This window comes from Narcine bancroftii, chromosome 4 (genome assembly GCF_036971445.1).
Source record: "Narcine bancroftii isolate sNarBan1 chromosome 4, sNarBan1.hap1, whole genome shotgun sequence".
Taxonomy (NCBI): Eukaryota; Metazoa; Chordata; class Chondrichthyes; order Torpediniformes; family Narcinidae; genus Narcine; species Narcine bancroftii.
This window is the reverse complement of record NC_091472.1, coordinates 196,119,716-196,141,795: the sequence shown is the minus strand read 5'-3', so window position 1 is coordinate 196,141,795 and position 22,080 is coordinate 196,119,716. Positions and strand designations below refer to the sequence as shown.

The window sequence follows — 22,080 nt, the reverse complement described above, 5'->3', positions numbered from 1 at the left end:
ATGTTGCACCAACTTTTCATCCCACTTATATAGTATATGTTCAGGTACCTTCTCCCCTATTTTATCTAGTTCTAACCTAGTCCAATCTGGTTTTTCCCTTGTTTGATAAAAATCTGATAGGTATCTTAATTGTGCTGCTCTATAATAATTCTTAAAGTTTGGTAGCTGTAAGCCTCCTTGTTCGTACCATTCTGTTAATTTATCTAGTGCTATCCTCGTTTTCCCCCCTTTCCATAAGAATTTCCTTATTATTTTCTTTAGCTCTTTGAAGAATTTCTCTGATAGTTGAATTGGTAATGATTGAAATAGATATTGTATCCTTGGGAAGATGTTCATTTTAATACAGTTTATCCTTCCTATCAGTGTTAGTGGTAAGTCTTTCCAGTGCTCTAAGTCGTCTTGTAATTTTTTCATTAATGGCTGATAATTTAGTTTGTATAGATGGCTGAGATTATTATCTAGTTGTATACCTAGGTATCGAATTGCTTGTGTTTGCCATCTAAATGGTGATTCTTTCTTAAACTTTGTGAAATCCGTATTATTCATTGGCATTACTTCACTTTTATTTGCATTGATCTTGTACCCCAATACTTCTCCATATTCCTTCAATTTCTTATGTAATTCTTTTATTGATAATTCTGGTTCGATGATGTCATCTGCAAATAGACTGATTTTATATTCCTTCTCTTTTATTTTTATCTCTCTTATTTTATTTTCTGTTCTTATCAGTTCTGCCATGGGTTCTATAGCTAAAGTGAACAGTGAGGGAGATAGTAGACATCCCTGCTTAGTTGACCTGCTTAATTTAAATTGGTTCAATATATATCCATCTACTGTCACATTCACCAATGGTCCCTTAAATAATGCGTTAATCCAATTAATTACTTTGAATAAATATTTCCATTCTACTCTGTCAAAGGCTTTCTCTGCGTCTAAAGCAACTGCCACTGTTGGCGTCTTGTTTCCTTGTACTGCAAGGATTAGGTTAATGAACTTACAGATATTGTCTGTTGTTCATCTTTTTTTAATAAATCCAGTTTGATCTAATTTTACTATTTTTGGTACACAGTCGGCCAATCTGTTTGCTAATAGTTTAGCTATTATCTTATAATCTGTGTTAAGTAGAGATATTGGTCTATACGATGCTGGTGTTAATGGATCTTTCCCTGTCTTTGGTATTACTGTAATTATTGCTGTTTTGCATGAATCTGGCATATTTTGTGTTTCTTCAGTCTGGTTCATTACTTCCAGGAGAGGAGGAATTAATAAGTCTTTAAATGTTTTATAGAATTCTATTGGGAGTCCATCCTCTCCCGGTGTTTTATTGTTCGGTAGTTTTTTTACTATCTCCTGTAATTCTTCTATTTCAAATGGTTTTATTAATTTATTTTGCTCCTCTGTTTGTAATTTTGGTAGTTCAATTTTAGTTAGAAATTCATCTATTTTGTCTTCCTTCCCTTGGTTTTCAGTTTGATATAGTTGCTCGTAGAATTCCCTGAAGTTTTCATTGATCTCGTTGGATTATATGTAATTTGTTTGTCCTTTTTACTTAATGCCAATACCATTCTTTTAGTTTGTTCTGTCTTTAGCTGCCACGCTAGAATTTTGTGTGTTTTTTCTCCTAGCTCATAATACTTCTGTTCTGTCTTCATTATGTTCTTCTCCACCTTATATGTTTGTAGTGTTTCATATTTTATTTTTTTGTCTTCCATTTCTCTTCTTTTAGTTGTATCTTCCTTTATTGCTAATTCTTTTTCTGTATTTGTTATTTCCCTTTCCAACTGTTCTATTTCCTGATTGTAGTCCTTTTTCATCTTAGTTACATAACTTATTATCTGCCCTCTGATGAACGCTTTCATTGCATCCCATAATATAAATTTGTCTTTCACTGATTCCGTATTTATTTTAAAGTACATTTTAATTTGTCGCTCAATGAATTCTCTAAAATCCTATCTTTTAAGTAGCATGGAGTTTAATCTCCATCTATACATTCTTGGTGGGATGTCGTCCAGCTCTATTGCCAATAACAGGGGTGAGAGATCCGATAACAATCTAGTTTTATATTCCGTTTTCCTAACTATTCCTTGAATGTGGGCTGGTAACAGGAATAGGTCTATCCTTGAGTATGTTTTATGTCTACTCGAATAATATGAATATTCCTTTTCCTTTGGGTGTTGTTTCCTCCATATATCCAAAAGTTGCATTTTCTGCATTGATTTAATTATAAATTTGGTTACTTTGTTCTTTCTGTTAGTCTTTTTTCCAGTTTTATCCATCTTTGATTCCAAATTAAGGTTTAAAATCCCCTCCTATTAGAATATTCCCCTGCGTATCTGCGATCTTCAAAAATAAATCTGGCATAAATTTTTGATCTTCTTCATTAGGTGCGTATACATTGAGTAAATTCCAAAATTCTGAATATATCTGACATTTTATCATTACATATCTCCCTGCTGGATCTATTATTTCCTCTTCTATTTTGATTGGTACATTTTTATTGATTAATATAGCTACTCCTCTGGCATTTGAATTATATGATGCTGCTGTTACATGTCCTATCCAATCTCTCTTTAATTTCTTGTATTCCACTTCAGTTAGATGTGTTTCTTGTACGAATGCTATATCAATTTTTTCTTTCTTCAATAAATTTAACAGCTTCTTCCTTTTGATTTGGTTATGTATTCCATTAATATTTAAAGTCATATAGTTCAACATGGCCATTTCATACTTTGTTTACCTTTCCTTTCCGTTTCCTCATCACCACCTTCCCTTCTTATCCATTTCTTTCTGTTTTCTTTTTTTGAACACATTGTAAGACAACACTTCTAAAACATAAAATATTTCCACTATTCCCATATTTAAAATTCCTTTAACCTCAATAGTTTCTCCCCTCTCTGAGTTGCTCTTTGTCCCTTGTCGGGCAACCACATCTCCCCTCTCCATTTGGATTGCGAACCCGCTCGCAAGCGTCAACTGATTTCACAGTGACTGTTATTCTTCCCCACCCAGCCCCCAGAAAAGATTTTAATCTTCACATACAACAAAGGTCACTCTCTTAATTCCCTCCTTACTTCCTTTCCTCCCTTTCTTTCCCTTCTCAGTTCTTACTTATACTTTATTCTTCTTCTTTATATATATTTTGTTGTCATTTTTGTTCTTGTTACATCTCTTCATCTCTCTGTCTGTTTTGTAGGTGTACTGCAAATTCTCGTGCTTTTTCTGGATCCGAGAACAGTTTGCTTTGCTGCCCTGGGATAACTATTTTAAGCGCCGCTGGATATTTTAACATAAATTTATAACCTTTTTTCCATAGGGTCGATTTTGCTGCGTTAAACTCCTTCCTTTTCTTCAGGAGTTCAAAACTTTTGTCTGGGTAGAAAAAATTTTTTTGACCTTTGTATTCCAGTGGTTTTTTGTCTTCTCTTATTTTTTTCATTGCCTTCTCCAAAATATTTTCTCTTGTCATATATCTTAGGAATTTTACGAGAATGGATCTTGGTTTTTGTTGTGGCTGTGGTTTCGGGGCTAATGTTCTGTGTGCCCTTTCTATTTCCATTCCTTCCTGTAATTCTGGCATTCCTAGGAACCTGGGGATCCATTCTTTAAAAAATTCTTTCATATCTTTGGCTTCTTCATCTTCCTTAAGGCCCACTATCTTTATATTGTTTCTCCTATTATAATTTTCCATTATGTCTATCTTCTGAGCTAACAGCTCCTGTGTTTCTTTAACTTTTTTTTAAATCAGATTCTTTCAATTTCTTTTTTAAGTCATCTACCTCCATTTCTATGGCTGTTTCTCATTCTTCCACTTGGTCTACTCTTTTTCCTATTTCTGCCATGACCATCTCTAATCTATTCACTTTTTCTTCTGAACCTTTTATTCTTCTTTTTATTTCACTGAATTCTTGTGTCAGCCATTCTTTTAATGTTTCCATATATTCTTGAAAAATTTTTTTTATCCATGTACTGTCCCTTCCCTTCATCTTCCATTTCTCTGTGTAGAGTTTGATGTTCTCCCTCCTCTTCTTCTGAGTCCACTCCAGGATCTGTGTCCTTTACCTCTGTCTCTTCTGATTGTCTTGTTGAGTTGTTAATTTTATTTTGTTGGGTATTTTTGTCATTTTACTATTTTATTATTATTTTTATTATTTTTATTAAAGGTGTCTTGGTGTTGATCTTCTTCCTCTGGGCTGGTCATTTGCTGTTTTTCAGATTTCATTTTTTTACTCTCTTCCTTCTTGTTCCCGTTATTTTCTATATTTTCCTGTTGGGAGCCTTGCTGTCAGGTTATTGTCTGTTCAAGCTGTGGAGATCTACTCCTCAGCTGGTCCCCCCTCCCGTCTGTGTTGTTTTTGTCGTGTGCATCGCGCATGTGCGAGGATTCACGCATGCGCGGTTGCGCACTTCTGTTTGGCTCCGTGAGCCATCTTTGTAGTCCTGCGCTCGGGGTTTCCACTGACCTCAGGGAGCGGGCTTCTCTCTCCACGGCGGACCTCCTCGTACAGGTAAGGCCTTCACCTTTCTTTTCCAACGTCTTTCCTTCTTCTTTTCTTCCCGTTTTTGGTTTTTCTTTGCTGCCATTTTCTTCACACCTTTATTTTTAATTTGTTATGGTTTCTGTGTTTGTGGCTTTGCTTTTTCTTTACTTTTTTTTAAACTTTTCTGGAGAGGGCTGGTATTTTCTTACCAGTCACTACTCCATCACGTGACTTCTCACGTAAATGTCCTTGATGGAGTAAAGTCTGGTGCCTGTGATGTTGCAGGCCAACTTCTCTGGAGTTTATTCTTGTCCTGAGGGTTGGCACCTCCATACTGGACAGTGATGCTACCAGTCAGAATGCTCTCCATGGTACACCTGTAGAGGTTTACGAGAGTCTTCGGTGACATACTGCATCTCCTCAAACACCTCACAAAGTATAGCCGCTGACGAGCTGATTGCATCAACATGGAAGGTCCAGGACAGATCCTCAGAGATGTTGACACCCAGGAATTTGAAGTTCTTGACCCTCACCACGACTGAGACCTTGATGAGCACAAGGTGGTTGTCATTACACCATTCAATGAGCTGATCTATCATCCTCCGATATGTTTAATGAGGCAGCCTCAACCACTTCCCTGGTTAGAGAATTCCAAACATTCACTACTCTCTTGGAAAAACTAATTTTCCTCATCTCTGTCCTAAATCTACTCCCCCGAATCTTGAGACTGTGTCCTCTCGTTTTAGTTTCCCCGGCCAGCTCAAAAAACCTTCCTACATCTATCCTATCCATACCCTTCATAATCCTATATGTTTCTATAAGATCTCCTCTCATTCTTCTGAGCTCGAGCGAATACAATCCTAGACGATTTAATCTTTCATCATAAGTCAACCCCTTCATCCCAGGGATCAACCTAGTAAACCTCCTCTGAATGTCTCCAAAGCCAGTATATCCTTCCTCAAATATGGAGACCAGAACTGGACACAGTGCTCCAGGTGTGGTCTCACCAGTACCTTATACAGTTGCAACATTACCTCCCTACTCCTGAATTAAATTCCTCTAGCGATGAAGGCCAACATTCCATTTGCCTTCTTAATAACCTGCTGCACCTGCAACCTAACTTTTTTGCGATTCATGCACAAGCACTCCCAAGTCCCTCTGTATAACAGCATACTGTAGTTTTTTACCCTTTAAATAATATTCAGCTTTTTTATTTTTCTTGCCAAAGTGGATAACCTCACACTTACTAACATTGTACTCCATCTGCCAGACCTTTCCCCACTCATCCAGCTTAACTCCCTCTGCAGACTCTCCACATCCTCATTACAATTTGCTCTTCCACTCAATTTCGTGTCATCCGCAAACTTGGCTTCACCACATTTTGTCCCCTCCTCCAAGTCATCAATGTAAATGATGAACAGTTGTGGGCCTAACACTGACCCCTGCGGCACCCCACTTACCACTCTCTGCCAACCTGAAAAACTCCCACTCATCCCGACTCTCTGCCTCCTGTCAGACAACCAATTTTCAATCCAGGCCAATATACTTCCCCGGACTCCACTTTCCTGTAACTTACTGAGAAGTCTCTTGTGCGGTACCTTATCAAACGCTTTCTGGAAATCCAAATATACAACATCAACCTGTTCCCCTCTATCCACCGCACCCATTATATCCTCAAAGAATCCTAACAAGTTTGTCATACAAGATCTTCCCTTTCTAAAACCATGCTGCGTCTGCCTGATTGAACCCTTACGTTCCAAAAGTTTCACTATTTCATCTTTAATGACGGCTTCAAGCATTTTTCCAACCACAGACGTCAAGCTAATTGGCTGATAATTTCCAGTCTTCTGCCTACATCCCTTCTTAAAAAGTGGCGTGACATTTGCTGTCTTCCAGTCTGCCGGGACCTGCCCAGAATCCAAGGAATTTTGGTATATGACCACCAATCCATCAACTATAACTTCTGCCATTTCGTTCTGAACCCTTGGATGCATATCATCAGGACCAGGTGATTTGCCTGGCTTTAGTCCCATTAGTTTCTCCATCACTACTTCCTTTGTAACAACTATTTTATCAAATCCCTCCCCAACATTCGCATCCTTAACTCCGCACTTGGGCATGCTGGATGTGTCTTCCACCGTGAAGACTGACACAAAATATTTGTTTAATGCCTCGGCCATTTCCTCATTTTTTGCTACCAGTTTTCCTTTCTCATCCTCCAAGGGTCCTATGTTAACTCTGGCCACCCTCTTCCGTTTTATATATTTATAAAATTTTTTGCTTTCTGTTTTTATATTTTGTGCCAATTTACTTTCATAATCCTTTTTCCCATTTCTTATTACCCGCTTTGTAACCCCTTGTTGTCTCTTAAAGTTTTCCCAATCTTCCAGTTTCCCACTGCTCTTTGCAGCTTTGTACACCTGAGCCTTCAATTTTATACTCTCCTTTATTTCCTTTGTTAACCACAGTTGGTTTTTCCCTCTCTTGCTGCCTTTTTTCCTGACCGGAATATATTTTTGTTGAGCATTACAAAATATTTCTTTGAAAATCTTCCACTGTTCCTCAACTGTTTCATCAATTAGCCTGTGCTCCCAGTCCACTCTGCGCAATTCCTTCCTCATCCTATGGTAGTCACCCCTGTTTAAGCATAATATATTAGTTTTAGATCTAACTATTTCCCCTTCCATCTGAATGAGAAATTCAATCATACTATGATTGCTATTTCCCAGATGGTCTCTGACTATTACATCATTTACTCTACCTATCTCATTGCACAACACTAGATCCAGGAGAGCATTTTCTCTTGTGGGTTCCTTAACATGCTGCTCAAGAAAGCTATCGCAGATGCATTCCATGAAGTCCTCTTCTAGACTCCCACGACCAACTTGATTTTCCCAATCTATGTGGAAGTTAAAGTCCCCCATGACTACTGCCGTATCATTATTACATGCCTCACTTATCTCTCTATTTATTTCCTGTGCCATTAAACTATAGTTATTTGGTGGGCGATAGATAACACCCACCAATAATTTTTTCCCTTTATTATTCTTTATCTCTACCCAAATGGACTCAACATTATGCTCTTTAGATCTTATATCATTCCTCACTACTGCCTGGAGCTCATCTTTGATTAAGAGTGCAACTCCACCTCCCTTACCATCCTGTCTATCTCTTTGCACCACCACACAATAGATAGTATTGGAATTGTGCCTTGTCATACAGTCATGGATGTATTAAGGAAAAGATGTCTGCTAAGAAAGTAACCTTGGGGTAAACTTATGTTGATAATCAGTGAGGAGACAACGTTGTTTCCAATTCATACTGACTGGTTTTCTGATGTGAATGTGAAGGATCCAGTTTCAGAGGAGGGTTCAGAAGCCTAGAGTTTGTAGTTTCTTGACCAACAACGAGAGAAATAATGGTATTGAAGGCCGAGCTGTAGTCTATGAAGAGCAGCCGTATGTATGAATTGCTGTTTTTGAGGTGATCCAGAGCTGAGTGGAGAGCCAACAACATTGCATCTGCTGTGGAGCAATTGTGACGATAGGTGAATTGCTACGGGTCCAGATCTTTGCTTAGGAACTCGTTAATTCTGGCCATGACCAGCCATTCAAAGCATTTCATCACCATAGAAGTTAGTGCTACTGGGCGGTAGTCATTTCCTGACACCTTGCGAGGGTTCACCCTCTTGAATAATGTTCTGACATCACCCTCAGAGACAGATATCACAGGGTCTTCAGCCTTTTTAGGAATTCTAGTAGGGACTGTTTGGTTCTTCTCAAAGCGCACATAGATGGTGTTCAGCTAATCGGGTAATGAAGCATCACAGCCACCTATATGGTTCGCTCTCACTTTGTAGGCTGCAATAGCCTGCACTCCCTGCCATAGCCGGTGTGTATCTGTCTATCTCTCTAGCTTCCTCTGGAATTTCCAAAATTGACATAATTACAAGATAAAAGGGATAGTTATTTAAAGCTGAAATACATGGGAATTTCTTCTCAGAGGATTGTCGAGGCTTGATCAGACGAGGTACTTAAATAGGAAGTAGGTATATAGATACATTTTGAAGGATCAGAAAATTGAGTTCGATGTGGAACTGACACTGATGCTGAATAAGGAAGATCAGCCACAGTCATTTTTTTTAAAAGTGAATTGTATATGAATCGTCATAGAGTTTTACAGCGTGAAAACAGACCCTAAGGCCCAACTTGTCTATGCTAAGTCGGTGACCCAAGTTGTCTACTGGGATACAGTGAAAAACTTGTTTCAGGCAAGTTAACCCATACTTCAGCATTACAAATAGTTCAAAAAATAAGAAAATACAGTTACAAAATAAAGCAAGGACTGTGATGGAGGAGGGTTTTATGAGATCAAAAGATCATCTTTTACTAATGAGACTGTAGGATAGAAAGGGTCCTTTAGTCTGGTGGTCTGGTAGTCGGTGTCTCCAAACTCACGTATGAGAGTAGCCAGGGTGGGAAGTGTCCTTTAACAGGTCGGGTGCTTTTCTGGAGCAGCAGGGAGTGTAGATGGAGTCAATGGAGGGTGGTTTGTTTGTGGGGTGGCATGATATTGAATGACAGGACAGGTTTGGGCTGGGTGACTCTTACTCTCTTCGGTGTTTTTGTGTTAATAATTTTGCATTAGAACTAGAAACATGAGAATGCAGGAGTGTTTTAAATTTAAGAAAGAGGAGGGATGGTGAGAACAAGGGGAAGGTCTGTGATAGGGCTTAGGCCACGATTGTCTTGGCAAGTCCATTTCTTTATGGTGCCATCTAGTTAATAATAGCTGATTAGTCTGTTGGAACAAAAAAGGAGGACTATGACTAAGAATTTGATTTTTAAAAAGTGTGCAAGAATTGTGAAATGCAAAACAAAGTAGATCCCCAAAATTTCCAATACTCAATTTGTTTCTTATTTCCAATAACTGCTGTGATCTGCATCTCAGAGTTCCAGCATCTTGGTTTATTTCCCCCCTGTTCTCATTCATCTCAATTCCTACACACAGATCGCCACAGTTAACGGAACAGCTTGTGCAACTGCACAACCTTGTTTACAGGCTATATCAGACTTTACTTTTGATCTCCTCAATATTCCCCTTTCTCTGCAACTTAAAAAATTTTGAAAGTTTTTCCTTCCCAGTTCTGATGAGAAGACCGAATGGAAAAAAATAATTGTTGTTCTCTCTCCACAGTTGCCCAATCTGCTATTTTATGAATTTTCTGCTTAATTTCCTGCAGTAAAGATGTTAGGCTGACCTTCTTGGCTGCAAGTGAGTTTCTTCAAATCCATTGCCAGAAACACTGTAGTTACTCTCTAAAGGTCGCCCTGTGAAGATGGAGAAATCAGAACCTGGAGTAAGCCACTTCCGCCTTGCCACATCAGCAGGAGATTTCACAGGAGAATGATGGTTGAAAAGGCTGTTTTGAATAACAGAATAATAAAACAATTCAGAGAAGACACAAAAGACAAAATATTAATTTACCCATGATTATTTGCTTCAACATTTTATGTATATTCTCAATTAGGAATTGCCCATTTTCACTTCAATTTATTCCTCCATTTGGATAAGTTATCTTTGTTAACAATTTTAACCCCAGATCTCAAAAAGTCCAAATACATAGAACATGTAAATCTACAGCACAATATAGGCCATTCAGCCCACAGCTTTGTGATGACCTACAGTAATAATCTACTCTAACAACTGCCTAGAATTTCCCTCGTGCATAACTCTTTAATTTTTCTCAGTTCCATGTACAGTACAGTCTCTTAAAAGATCCTATTGCACATGCCTGCATCACCGTTGCCAGCAGTGCATTCCATGCATCCACACTCTTGTATGAAGGACTTGCCTCTTACATTCCCCAGCTGTGCTTATTCTGAAACTAAATCTATGCCCCCTCATATTAGACATTTTAGCCCTGGGGAAAAAGCTTCTGGCCATCAATGTGATCAATGCATCTCATCACCTTATATACTTCTATCAGGTCACCCCTCATCCTCCATCACTCCAAGGAGGAAAGACAAAGATCTCTCAACCTATCTTCATATGGCATGCTCTCCAATCAAACCAGCATCCTTGTATATCTCCTCTACACCCTCACTATCGCATCCACATCTTTCCTGTAGTGATGCAATGAGAACTGAACATAAGTGAGTTCTAAGGTCTGATATACCTGCAATATTACCTCACGGTCTTTGAACTCAATCCCACGGTTAATGAAGGCGAACACACCATTTGCCTTCTTAATAATGCTATCAACGTGTGCAGCAGCTTTGAGTGTCCTTTGGACACAGAACCCAAGAACTCTCAGTTTGTCAACACTGCTCAAAGAGTCCTCACATTAACATTGTATTCTGCCTTAAAATTTGATCTACCGAAAAGAACCACCACACTTTTCTGGGTTAAACTCCATCTGCCACTTCTCAGCCCAGCTTTGCATCCTATCAATGTCCCTCTGTAACCTCTGGCAACCCTCCAGACTATCCACAACTCAACCAACCTTCATGACATCCAAAAATGTAGTAACCTTCCCTTCCACTTCCCCATCCAGGACATTTAAAAAAAATACAAAATGGAGTATCCCAGAACAGATCCCTGCAGAATACCACTGATTACAGACTTCCACGCAAAATATGAACTATTTACAACCACCCTCTGCCTTCTCTGGGCAAGCCAATTCTGTATCCATAAACCAAGACCTCCTTAGATTCCAAGATTCCTTACTTTCTGAATGAACTTTGCAGAGAGAACCTTCTCAAATGCCTTACTGAAATCTATATGCAGTACAACCAATGCACTTTGTTACATTCTCAAAGAATTCAATCAGGATCGTAAGCCATAGCTTTCTTCTGATTAAGCCACCCTGACTATCCCTAATCAGATTATGACTCTCTAAATGCTTGTAAATCTTCTCTCTCAGGTTCTTCTCCAACAGCTTGCCCACTACTGAAGTAAGACACAGTGGTCTATAATTTCCTGGGTTATCTCCACTCCCTTTCTTAAATAGGGGAACAACATTTGCAACTCTCCAATCCTCCAGAGTTCTCATGTCCCCAGTAACAAAGCGAAGATCATCAGCAATCTCTTCCTTCGCTTCCCACAGTTGTATTTGGTAAATCTCGTCTGGTCCTGGTGACTTATCTAACTTCATGCTTTTCAAAAGCTCCACACATCCTCTTTCTTAATGTCAATATGCATTTTAATCCACTTTAAGTCATCCTAACAATTGCCACAGTCATTTTCTCTGGTGAATACTTAAACAAAGTATTGATTAAGGACCTCCACTCCCTCCTCCAACTCCATGCACATGTTTCCACTATCATCCCTGACACGACTCACCCTCTTGTTCTTCATATACTTGTGGAATGCCTTGGGGTTTTCCTTGAACCTACTCACCAAAGCCTTTTCATGACCCCGATAGCTCTCCTAAATTTAAATTCAGATATACAACACAGTAACTGGCCCTTTCAGCCCACGAGTTTGTGCCACCCAATTATACCCAATTAACCTACAGTCCTGATATGTTTTTCAATAGTGGGAGGAAACCAGAGCACTTGGATGAAAACTAGGGAGACAGCGCCAGATTCGAACCCAGGTCGCTGTCACTGTAACAGTGTTGCACTAATTGCTATACTAACTGTGCCACCCAGTCTACTCTTTTCTGACAATCTTGTAATTCTCCAGAGCTTTATGAGTTTCTACTTCTTAAACCTTTTATAAGCATTTTTTCTTCTTAACTAAATTTTCTACATCCCTTGTATACCAAGGTTCTTTCCCTGCTTCAATATAATAATCAAATAAATTATCCAAGCAACATTCTTTCATTTCAGCAACCATTTTCTGCTCATGCACCACACACCTGTATTTGTATTTCATCTTTAATGACAAAAAATTGACACCCATTCAAAAAGTTGTCAAAGAGATTGATTTTGAGGACAGAAAAGCTGGGAAGACAGAGGGACACTGGAAGGGACTTTCTAAGCATAGATCCTTGGCATCTGAAAGTATGGTGGTGGGGAAATCAAAACAAACTGCCTTCATGGGGTTGTCACCAAGAGATAATTGGATGAAATATTTGTAGTCCAAACTCCCATCATCAAATTAGGCCGAAGTTCAATTGGTTTAATATTTATGCAAATTCACTCATTTGCATAGCTACAGCCAGTCAAAGGCAAGCTTCATTATTTTGCCGAGTAAAGACAAGATATACAGTTAGGATGGGTTAGAGAGCCCAAAATATACATTTTTTTTCCTGTAGAGTGATGGCTAGAATTTTACACACAAGCCCAGCTAACAAATATTTTATAGAGCTCCAGCCATTGTTTGTCAAGCCAATCATGATAATGGTCTCTCCTTCCAGCTGTGCCTCCAGCTCTCCCACCCTCTGTCCAACACCCCATCATGTCTTCAGCCCTCCCTAGCTTCTTCCCACCCTATCTTTTTCCTCCATGATATTTTGCCCATCCAAGCCTCTAAGGATGTCCCTGTCAATTTTGGGAAAATTAAAGTCTCCCACAACAGCAGAGCAGTTTGTTTCACATATTTCCATAACCTGTCTACATACCTGCTCCTATAACTCTTGGTGGCTATCAGGAGACTGACAATAATAACCTTAAGAGTGATTATAGCTTTCTTATTTTTGATCTCTAACCATATTGGCTCAGAGGATGACCCTCCATTACATCTTGAGTGTAGCTGTGGCACTCTTTTTGATTAATAATGCAACTCTTCCACCTCTTTTACCTCCCTCTTGGTCTTGTCTAAAACATCAAAATCTAGGATCATTGAGCTGTCAGTCCTTGCAGCCGAATTTGTGTGCAAGAGTCTTGCAGAAATTACAGGGAGAATTTGGGAGAAAACAGCTGAAGTGGTAAGTGTGGTATTGAGCAGTTACCCAAGGAATGTCAGAGTTACCTTAGAAGCCAATCTCAGATGTATCCTTAACAGGGCAAATGCTGTGAGATTGTAGAGATCAACAAAGTCATTTATGTGTGAAACCATAGGAGATGGACAAGCATTTCTCATCTGTAATTATCATGGAGAAAGATTTGGAGGCCCAGGGAAGTAAATACCAATGCGTTGAAGAGAATCCAGGTTGCAGGTGATGTTGAGAATTTTAAAATGCATGAAGATCAATCAATCCCAGGGAACACATCAAATGTATCTTTACATTAGATGAAGTTAGGAAGAAATTGCAGGAGTCCTAGCAGAGATATTTGCATTGTTGATCATGGATGAGGTGTCAGAAGACTGGAGAGTGGCTAATGCTATGCTTTTATTAAAGTATAACAATAAATCAAAGAACTATGGGCCAGAGAGCTTTATATCAGTCGTTAATGAAGGGACAGGATCTACTTACATTTGAAAAAGCAATGACTGATTCAGGATAGTCAGCATGGCTCTGTGTGTGGAAAATTATGTCTCATGAACCTGAGTGAGTTCTTTTGAAGAGGGCAACAAGAAGTTGATGAGGGCAGGGTGGTAGATGATGTCTGTGTGGACTTCAGAAAGACCTATGACAAAGTTCTACATGGTAAGCTGGTATGGCAGGTCAGATTCTAGGGTGAGCTGGCCAATTGAACACAGAATTGGCTTGATGGTAGGAGGGTGGTAATGGAGGGCTGTTACTCAAATTAGAGGCCTGTGGCTAGAGATGTCCTGGATTTGTGCTGGGTCTACTGTTGTTTGCCATCTATATTAACAACTTAGATATAATGTAGTTAGTATGGTGAATAAGTTTAGGAATGGCACCAAAATTGGTGATAGTGACAGTGAAGGTTATCTGAGATTACAACAGGATCTGGATGAACTGAAAAAGTGGGCTGAGGAATGGCAGACAGAATTTAATTTGGATAAGTGCAAGGTATTGCACGTTTATAAGTTAAACCAGGTTTGGGAACTTAATTTTCAGGGGTAATCAACATTTAGGAAGGATAGATTGAAAGATAAACCAGATGAGATAGCATTTCTCATTAAAAAGGAAATTAACACAATTCTAAGAAAAGACAATACACAAAAGGGCTGGAGAAACTCAGCAGTCACGCAATTACTATAGGAAGCAAAGGGATATAACCAACATTTTGGGTCTGAACACTATCTGACTTCAATAGTGGGGAAAATGTTGGAGTCCATTAAAGATGTTGTTGCTGTGCATTTGGAGAGTGATAGGATTACTAAAGTCAGCATGGACTTACGAAAGGGATATCATGTTTGACAAATCTAGAATTTTTTTGAGAATGAAACCAGTAGAGTGGATAACAATGAACCAGCTGCTGTGGTATATTTTGATTTTCAAAAGGTTTTTGATCAGGCACCACACAAGAGAGTGGTGCATAAAATTAAAGAATGTGATATAGATGGAAATGTACTGACAAGGACAGAAAACTGGTTGGCAGGAAGCAGAGAGTGGTAATAAATAGGTCCTTTTCATTTTGGCAGGCAGGTACTATTGGGGTACCAAAAGATTCAGTGATGGGACCTCAGCTAAGTACAATATATTAATGATTTAGATGAAGTAATTGAATGCAAATTACTACATGCTGGGTAACAGTGTCAGGAATATTTCAAGATGATTTGGACAGATTAGGAGAGTGGATAGATGCAGTATAATGTAGATAAATGTGTGGTTATGCACTTTGGTGGCAACAATAGCAAGGCATATTATTATCTGAATGATGAGAAATTCAGAAAAAGGGAGGTTCAATGACATCTGGGGATCATGATGATCTGGGGATCATCAGTCATTGTGCTGCTCTATAATAATTTTTAAAGTTTGGAAACTTCAGACCACCTTGTTTGTACCACTCTGTTAATTTATCTAACGCTATCCTCGGTTTCCCCCCCTTTCCATAAGAATTTCCTTATTATTCTCTTTAGTTCATTGAAGAATTTCTCTGTTAAGGGAATTGGCAACGATTGAAATAGGTATTATATCCTTGGGAAGACATTTATTTTAATGCTATTTACCCTCCCTATCAATGTTAGTGGCAATTCTTTCCAATGTTCTAAGTCATCCTGTAATTTCTTCATTAATGGCTGATAATTTAATTAGTATAGATGGCCTAAATTATTATCTAATCTAATACCTAGGTATCGGATTGCTTGTGTTTGCCATTTAAATGGTGATTCTTTTTTAAATTCTGTGTAATCCACATTATTCATTGGCATCGGTTCACTTTTATTTGCGTTGATCTTGTACCCCGATATTTCTCCATATTCCTTCAATTTCTTATGTTGTTCTTTATTGATATTTCTGGTTCTGTTAAGTATACTATGATGTCATCTGCAAATAAACTGATTTTATACTCCTTCTCCTTTATTTTTATCCCTTTTATTTTATTTTCTGTTCTTATCAGTTCTACCAATGGTTCTATTGCTACAGCGAACAGTGAGGGAGATAATGGACATACCTACCGAGTTGATCTACTTAATTTAAATTGGTTCGATATATATCCATTTACTGTCACCTTCGCCAATGATCCATTATATAATGCTTTAATCCAATTAATACATTTCTCTGGTAGATTGAACCTCTGTAATACTTTGAATAAATAATTCCATTCTACCCTGTCAAAGGCTTTTTCTGTGTCTAAAGCAACAGTCACTGTTGGTATCTTATTTCCTTGAACTGCATGGATTAAATTAATGAATTTACAGACATTATCCGCTGTTCATCTTTTCTTAATAAATCCAGTTTGATCTTGTTTTACTATTTTTGGTACACAGTCGGCCAATCTGTTTGCTAATAGTTTTGCTATTATCTTATAATCTGAATTAAGTAGACATATTGGTCTATATGATGCTGGTGTTAGTGGATCCTTCCCTGTCTTTGGTATTACTGTAATTATTGCTGTTTTACATGAATCTGGCAAGTTTTGTTTCTTCTATCTGGTTCATTACTTCCAGGAGAGGAGGAATTAATAACTCTTTAAATGTTCATAGAATTCTATTGGGAGTCCATCCTCTCCAGGCATTTTATTGTTCAGCAGTTTTTTTTAATATATCCTGTATTTCCTCTATTTCAAATGATTTTATCAACTTGTTTTGCTCCTCTTCTTGCAATTTTGGCAGTTCGATTTTAGCTAAAAACTCATCTATTTTGTCTTCTTTCCCCTCGTTCTCAGATTGGAATAATTGTTCATAAAATTCCTTAAAGTTTTCATTATTCTCTGTTGGGTGAGATGTAATTTGTTTGTCCTTTTTCCTTGATCCCAATACAGTTCTTTTAGCTTGTTCTGTTTTAAGTTGCCAGGCTAATATTTTGTGCGTTTTTTTCTCCTAGCTCGTAATACTTTTGCTTTATTTTCATTATGTTCTTCTCCACCTTATACATTTGTAATGTTTCGTATTTTATTTTTTTGTCTGCCAATTCTCTTCTTTTTGTTATATCTTCCTTTGTTGCTAGTTCTTTTTCTGTACTTACTATTTCCCTTTCCAACTGTTCTATTTCCCGATTGTAGTCCTTTTTCATCTTAGTTACATAACTTTTTATCTTCCCTCTAATAAAGGCTTTCATTGCATCCCATAATATAAATTTGTCTTTCACTGATTCCGTATTTATTTCAAAGTACATTTTAATTTGGCGTTCAATAAATTCTCTAAATTCCTGTCTTTTAAGTAGCATGGAGTTTAATCTCTATCTATATGTTCTTGGTGGGATGTCCTCCAGTTCTATTGCTAATAACAGGGGTGAATGATCAGATAGCAATCTAGCTTTATATTCCATTTTCCTAACTCTTCCTTGAATATTAGCTGACAACAGGAACATGTCAATCCTTGAGTATGTTTTATGTCTAATTGAATAATATGAGTATTCCTTCTCCCTTGGGTGCTGTCTCCTCCATATATCCATAAGTTTCATTTCCTGCATTGATTTAACCATAAATTTGGCCACTTTATTCTTTTTGCTAGTCTTTTGTCCAGTTTTATCCAACTGGCCACCGTGACAGAGGTGCACCAAAGAAAAGGTACAAGGACTGCCTAAAGAAATCTCTTGGTGCCTGCCACATTGACCACCGCCAGTGGGCTGATAACGCCTCAAACCGTGCATCTTGGCGCCTCACAGTTTGGCGGGCAGCAGCCTCCTTTGAAGAAGACCGCAGAGCCCACCTCACTGACAAAAGGCAAAGGAGGAAAAACCCAACACCCAACCCCAACCAACCAATTTTCCCTTGCAACCGCTGCAATCGTGTCTGCCTGTCCCGCATCGGACTGGTCAGCCACAAACGAGCCTGCAGCTGACGTGGACTTTTTACCCCCTCCATAAATCTTCGTCCGCGAAGCCAAGCCAAAGATCCAACTTTGGGTCCAAATTAAAGTTAAAATCCCCTCCTATCAATATATTCCCCTGCGTATCTTTTCTTTGGCTTGGCTTCGCGGACGAAGATTTATGGAGGGGGTAAAAAGTCCACGTCAGCTGCAGGCTCGTTTGTGGCTGACAAGTCCGATGCGGGACAGGCAGACACGATTGCAGCGGTTGCAAGGGAAAATTGGTTGGTTGGGGTTGGGTGTTGGGTTTTTCCTCCTTTGCCTTTTGTCAGTGAGGTGGGCTCTGCGGTCTTCTTCAAAGGAGGTTGCTGCCCGCCAAACTGTGAGGCGCCAAGATGCACGGTTTGAGGCGTTATCAGCCCACTGGCGGTGGTCAATGTGGCAGGCACCAAGAGATTTATTTAGGCAGTCCTTGTACCTTTTCTTTGGTGCACCTCTGTCACGGTGGCCAGTGGAGAGCTCGCCATATAACACGATCTTGGGAAGGCGATGGTCCTCCATTCTGGAGACGTGACCCATCCAGCGCAGCTGGATCTTCAGCAGCGTGGACTCGATGCTGTCGACCTCTGCCATCTCGAGTACTTCGACGTTAGGGGTGTAAGCGCTCCAATGGATGTTGAGGATGGAGCGGAGACAACGCTGGTGGAAGCGTTCTAGGAGCCGTAGGTGGTGCCGGTAGATGACCCATGATTCGAAGCCGAACAGGAGTGTGGGTATGACAACGGCTCTGTATGCGCTTATCTTTGTGAGGTTTTTCAGTTGGTTGTTTTTCCAGACTCTTTTGTGTAGTCTTCCAAAGGCGCTATTTGCCTTGGTGAGTCTGTTGTCTATCTCATTGTCGATCCTTGCATCTGATGAAATGGTGCAGCCGAGATAGGTAAACTGGTTGACCGTTTTGAGTTTTGTGTGCCCGATGGAGATGTGGGGGGGCTGGTAGTCATGGTGGGGAGCTGGCTGATGGAGGACCTCAGTTTTCTTCAGGCTGACTTCCAGGCCAAACATTTTGGCAGTTTCCGCAAAGCAGGACGTCAAGCGCTGAAGAGCTGGCTCTGAATGGGCAACTAAAGCGGCATCGTCTGCAAAGAGTAGTTCACGGACAAGTTTCTCTTGTGTCTTGGTGTGAGCTTGCAGGCGCCTCAGATTGAAGAGACTGCCATCCGTGCGGTACCGGATGTAAACAGCGTCTTCATTGTTGGGGTCTTTCATGGCTTGGTTCAGCATCATGCTGAAGAAGATTGAAAAGAGGGTTGGTGCGAGAACACAGCCTTGCTTCACGCCATTGTTAATGGAGAAGGGTTCAGAGAGCCCCTGCGTATCTACAATCTTCAAAAAATATCTTGCATAAACTTTTGAACCTCTTCATTAGTTGCATATATATATTGATCAAATTCCAGAATTCTGAATATATCTAACACTTTATCATTACATACCTCCCTGCTGGATCTATTATTTCCTCCTCTATTTTGATTGGTATATTTTTATTGATTAATATAGCTACACCTCTGGCTTTTGAATTATATGATCCTGTCACTATGTGCCCTACCCAGTCTCTCCTTAATTTATTAGGTTCCACTTCATTTAGATGCGTTTCCCGCACAAATGCTCTATCTATTTTTTCTTTTTTCAGTAAATTTAGTAGCCTCTTCCTTTTAATTTGGTTATGAATTCCATTAATATTTATAGTCATATAATTCAACATGGCCATCTCTTACTCTGTTTACACCTCATTTCCACTTCCTCACCACCACCTTTCCCCTTTTCCCCATTTTCATCTCCCAGTTTTCCCTTTTTGAACTCAATCTATGACAACACTTCTAAAACATAAAATACTTCAACAACCTCCACATCTAAAATTCCCTTAACCCCAAGTGTCCCCGCCTCTCTGAGTTGCTCCTTGTCCCTTGCCGTGCAACCACAACTCCCCTCTCCATTTGGATTGCGAACCCGCTCACAAGAGTCAACTGATTTCACAGTGACTGTTATTCTCTCCCACCCAACCCCCTCCAGAAAAGACTTTTATTTTCACATTTAACAAAGCTCACCCTCTTTTTTTCTCCCCCTTACTTCCCTTTTCTTTCCCTTCTTTAGTTCTTACTTATACATTATTTTTACATCTTTATATGTAGTTTGTCATCGTTCTTGTTACATCTCTTCATCTCTCCTTCTGTCCTGCAGGCGTTCTGCAAATTCTCGTGCTTCCTCCGGATCCGAGAACAGTCTGTTTTGCTCCCCCAGGATAAATATTTTAAGCGCAGCTGGATATCTTAACATAAATTTATAGCCTTTTTTCCATAGGATCAATTTTGCTGTGTTAAACTCCTTCCCCTTCCTTAGGAGTTCAAAACTTATGTCTGGGTAAAAAAAAATTTTTTGACCCTTGTATTCCAACGGTTTTTTGTCTTCTCTAATTTTATTCCTTGCCCTCTCCAATATATTTTCTCTTGTTTTGTGTCTCAGAAATTTTACTAAAACGGATCATGGTTTTTGTTGTGGTTGTGGTTTCGGGGCTAGTGTTCTGTGTGCCCTTTCTATTTCCATTCCTTCCTGTATTTCTGGCATTCCCAGGACCGTTGTGATCCATTCTTTTATAAATTCTTTCATATTTTTGCCTTCTTCATCTTCCTTTAGGCCCACTATCTTTATGTTGTTTCGCCTACTATAATTTTCCATTATATCAATCTTCTGAGCTAACAACTCTTGTGACTCTTTAACTTTTTTGTCACTGTCTTCCAATTTTCTTCTTAAATCATTGACTTCCATTTCTACAGCCATTACTCGTTCTTCCACATTTTCTAATCCTTTTGCTACATCTGTTATGACCAGCTCTATTCTACTCACTTTTTCTTCTGTACTTTTCATTTTTCTTTTCATTTCATTAAATTCTAATGTCAACCATTCTTTTAATGCTTTCAATTGTTCTTGAAATTTTTTTATCTATTTACTGTCTATCTATTTTACCTTCTATTCCTCTGTGCAGAGCTTGGTCTTCTTCTTTTGTGTCTGCACCTGCGTTTGTGTCTTCTACTTCTCTTCTTTGTATCTGTGTCTCTTCTGACTTTCTTGTCGAGCTGCTTGCCTCAGTTTGCTGGGTGTTTTTTTGCATAGCTTCTTGATGTTCGTCCTCTTCTTCTGGGCTAGTTATCTGTTGGGCCTCCTGTTGCTGTTTTTCTTTCCTATCACTCCCTTTACTGTCGTTATCCTGCTGTCGGGCATCTCTCAGCTGGTCGCGTTGTGTAAGTTTGCTCCTCAGCTGGGCCCCCCCTCCTTAGTGTGCACATTGCGCACTTGTGTTTGGCTCAGAGAGCCATTTTTGCAGTCCAGCGGTCGGGAGGTCGCGACTCTACAGGGTCGCCACCTACCTCGGGGAGTGGGCTCCTCTCTCCATAACGGCTCCCTGCCTCTTCATGCAGGTAAGGCCTTCTCCTTTCTCTTCCGGCGTCTTTTCTTCTTTTTTTTCCCGTTGTTTTTGCTTTTTCCTCCTTGGGTGCCATTTTCTTTCTTTTCTTTATCTTTTAATAAAATAAAAGACCTTTATCTTTTATTTGTTGTGTTTTGTATTTCTTGAACTTTGTGTTTTCTTCACTTTATTTCTTCTTTCCTGGAGAGGGCTGGTATTCTCCTACCGGTCATTACTCCGTCATGTGACTCCCGTCGGTGCATCAGTTATTGATGATTGGAATGCAAGGACAGCAGGCAGTGAAGAAAGTCAATAGCATGTTGGCCTTTTTTGTGAAAGGTTTTGAATTTTGAAGCAGGAAGTCTTGCACTGTTATTGGTGAGGCTACACCTTGAGTATTGTGTTCAGTTTTAGTCTTTTAATCTGAGGAAGGATATTTCTTGCTATTGAGAGTGAAACAAATATTCACCAGACTGATATTTGGGATGGCAGGATTAATGCATCAAGATGAACTGGACAAACTAGTTATACTCGTTGGAGTAAAACATTTCAATTCCCCGCCCAGCTCCCTTGCCGACATGACTGTCTACTGTCTCATGCACTGCCAGACTGAGACCCCACACAAAGTGGAGCTACAACACCTCATATTCTATCATAATACCCTCCAACCGGATGGCATTAACATTGACTTCTCCGGTTTCCATTAGCACATCACCACCACACCACGCACCCCATATCTTACCCTTTGTCTCCTTTCATCTAGTCTCTCTTGCTTTCTTTCCTTTTCCGTCTGTCTCCTTTCAGAGCCAGAAACTACACCCCTCCTCCCCCCATCAATTCCTACCTTTCCTTTCTCCTGTCTCTTATCACATCAAATTAACACCTTTTGTCTGTAGGACTGTCCTCTCTCTCCCATTCTTCCCTTTTCATCAG

General features: G+C 39.4%; 1 protein-coding gene across 5 annotated transcripts in view; it reads right to left on the bottom strand.

The window, feature by feature from the left end:
* The window catches only part of LOC138761423 (M-phase phosphoprotein 9), a 226,391-nt gene that overhangs the window by 44,859 nt on the left and 159,452 nt on the right, over positions 1-22,080 (bottom strand). For all 5 annotated transcript variants that reach the window (XR_011356317.1, XM_069933516.1, XM_069933517.1 and 2 more), the window contains one exon: positions 9,739-9,900. Coding sequence is in view for 4 of the 5 variants with exons in the window: in XM_069933516.1 (XP_069789617.1) it covers positions 9,739-9,900 (162 nt within the window). In the remaining variant the exon portion in view is untranslated. The remainder of the gene's footprint in view (positions 1-9,738; positions 9,901-22,080) is intronic.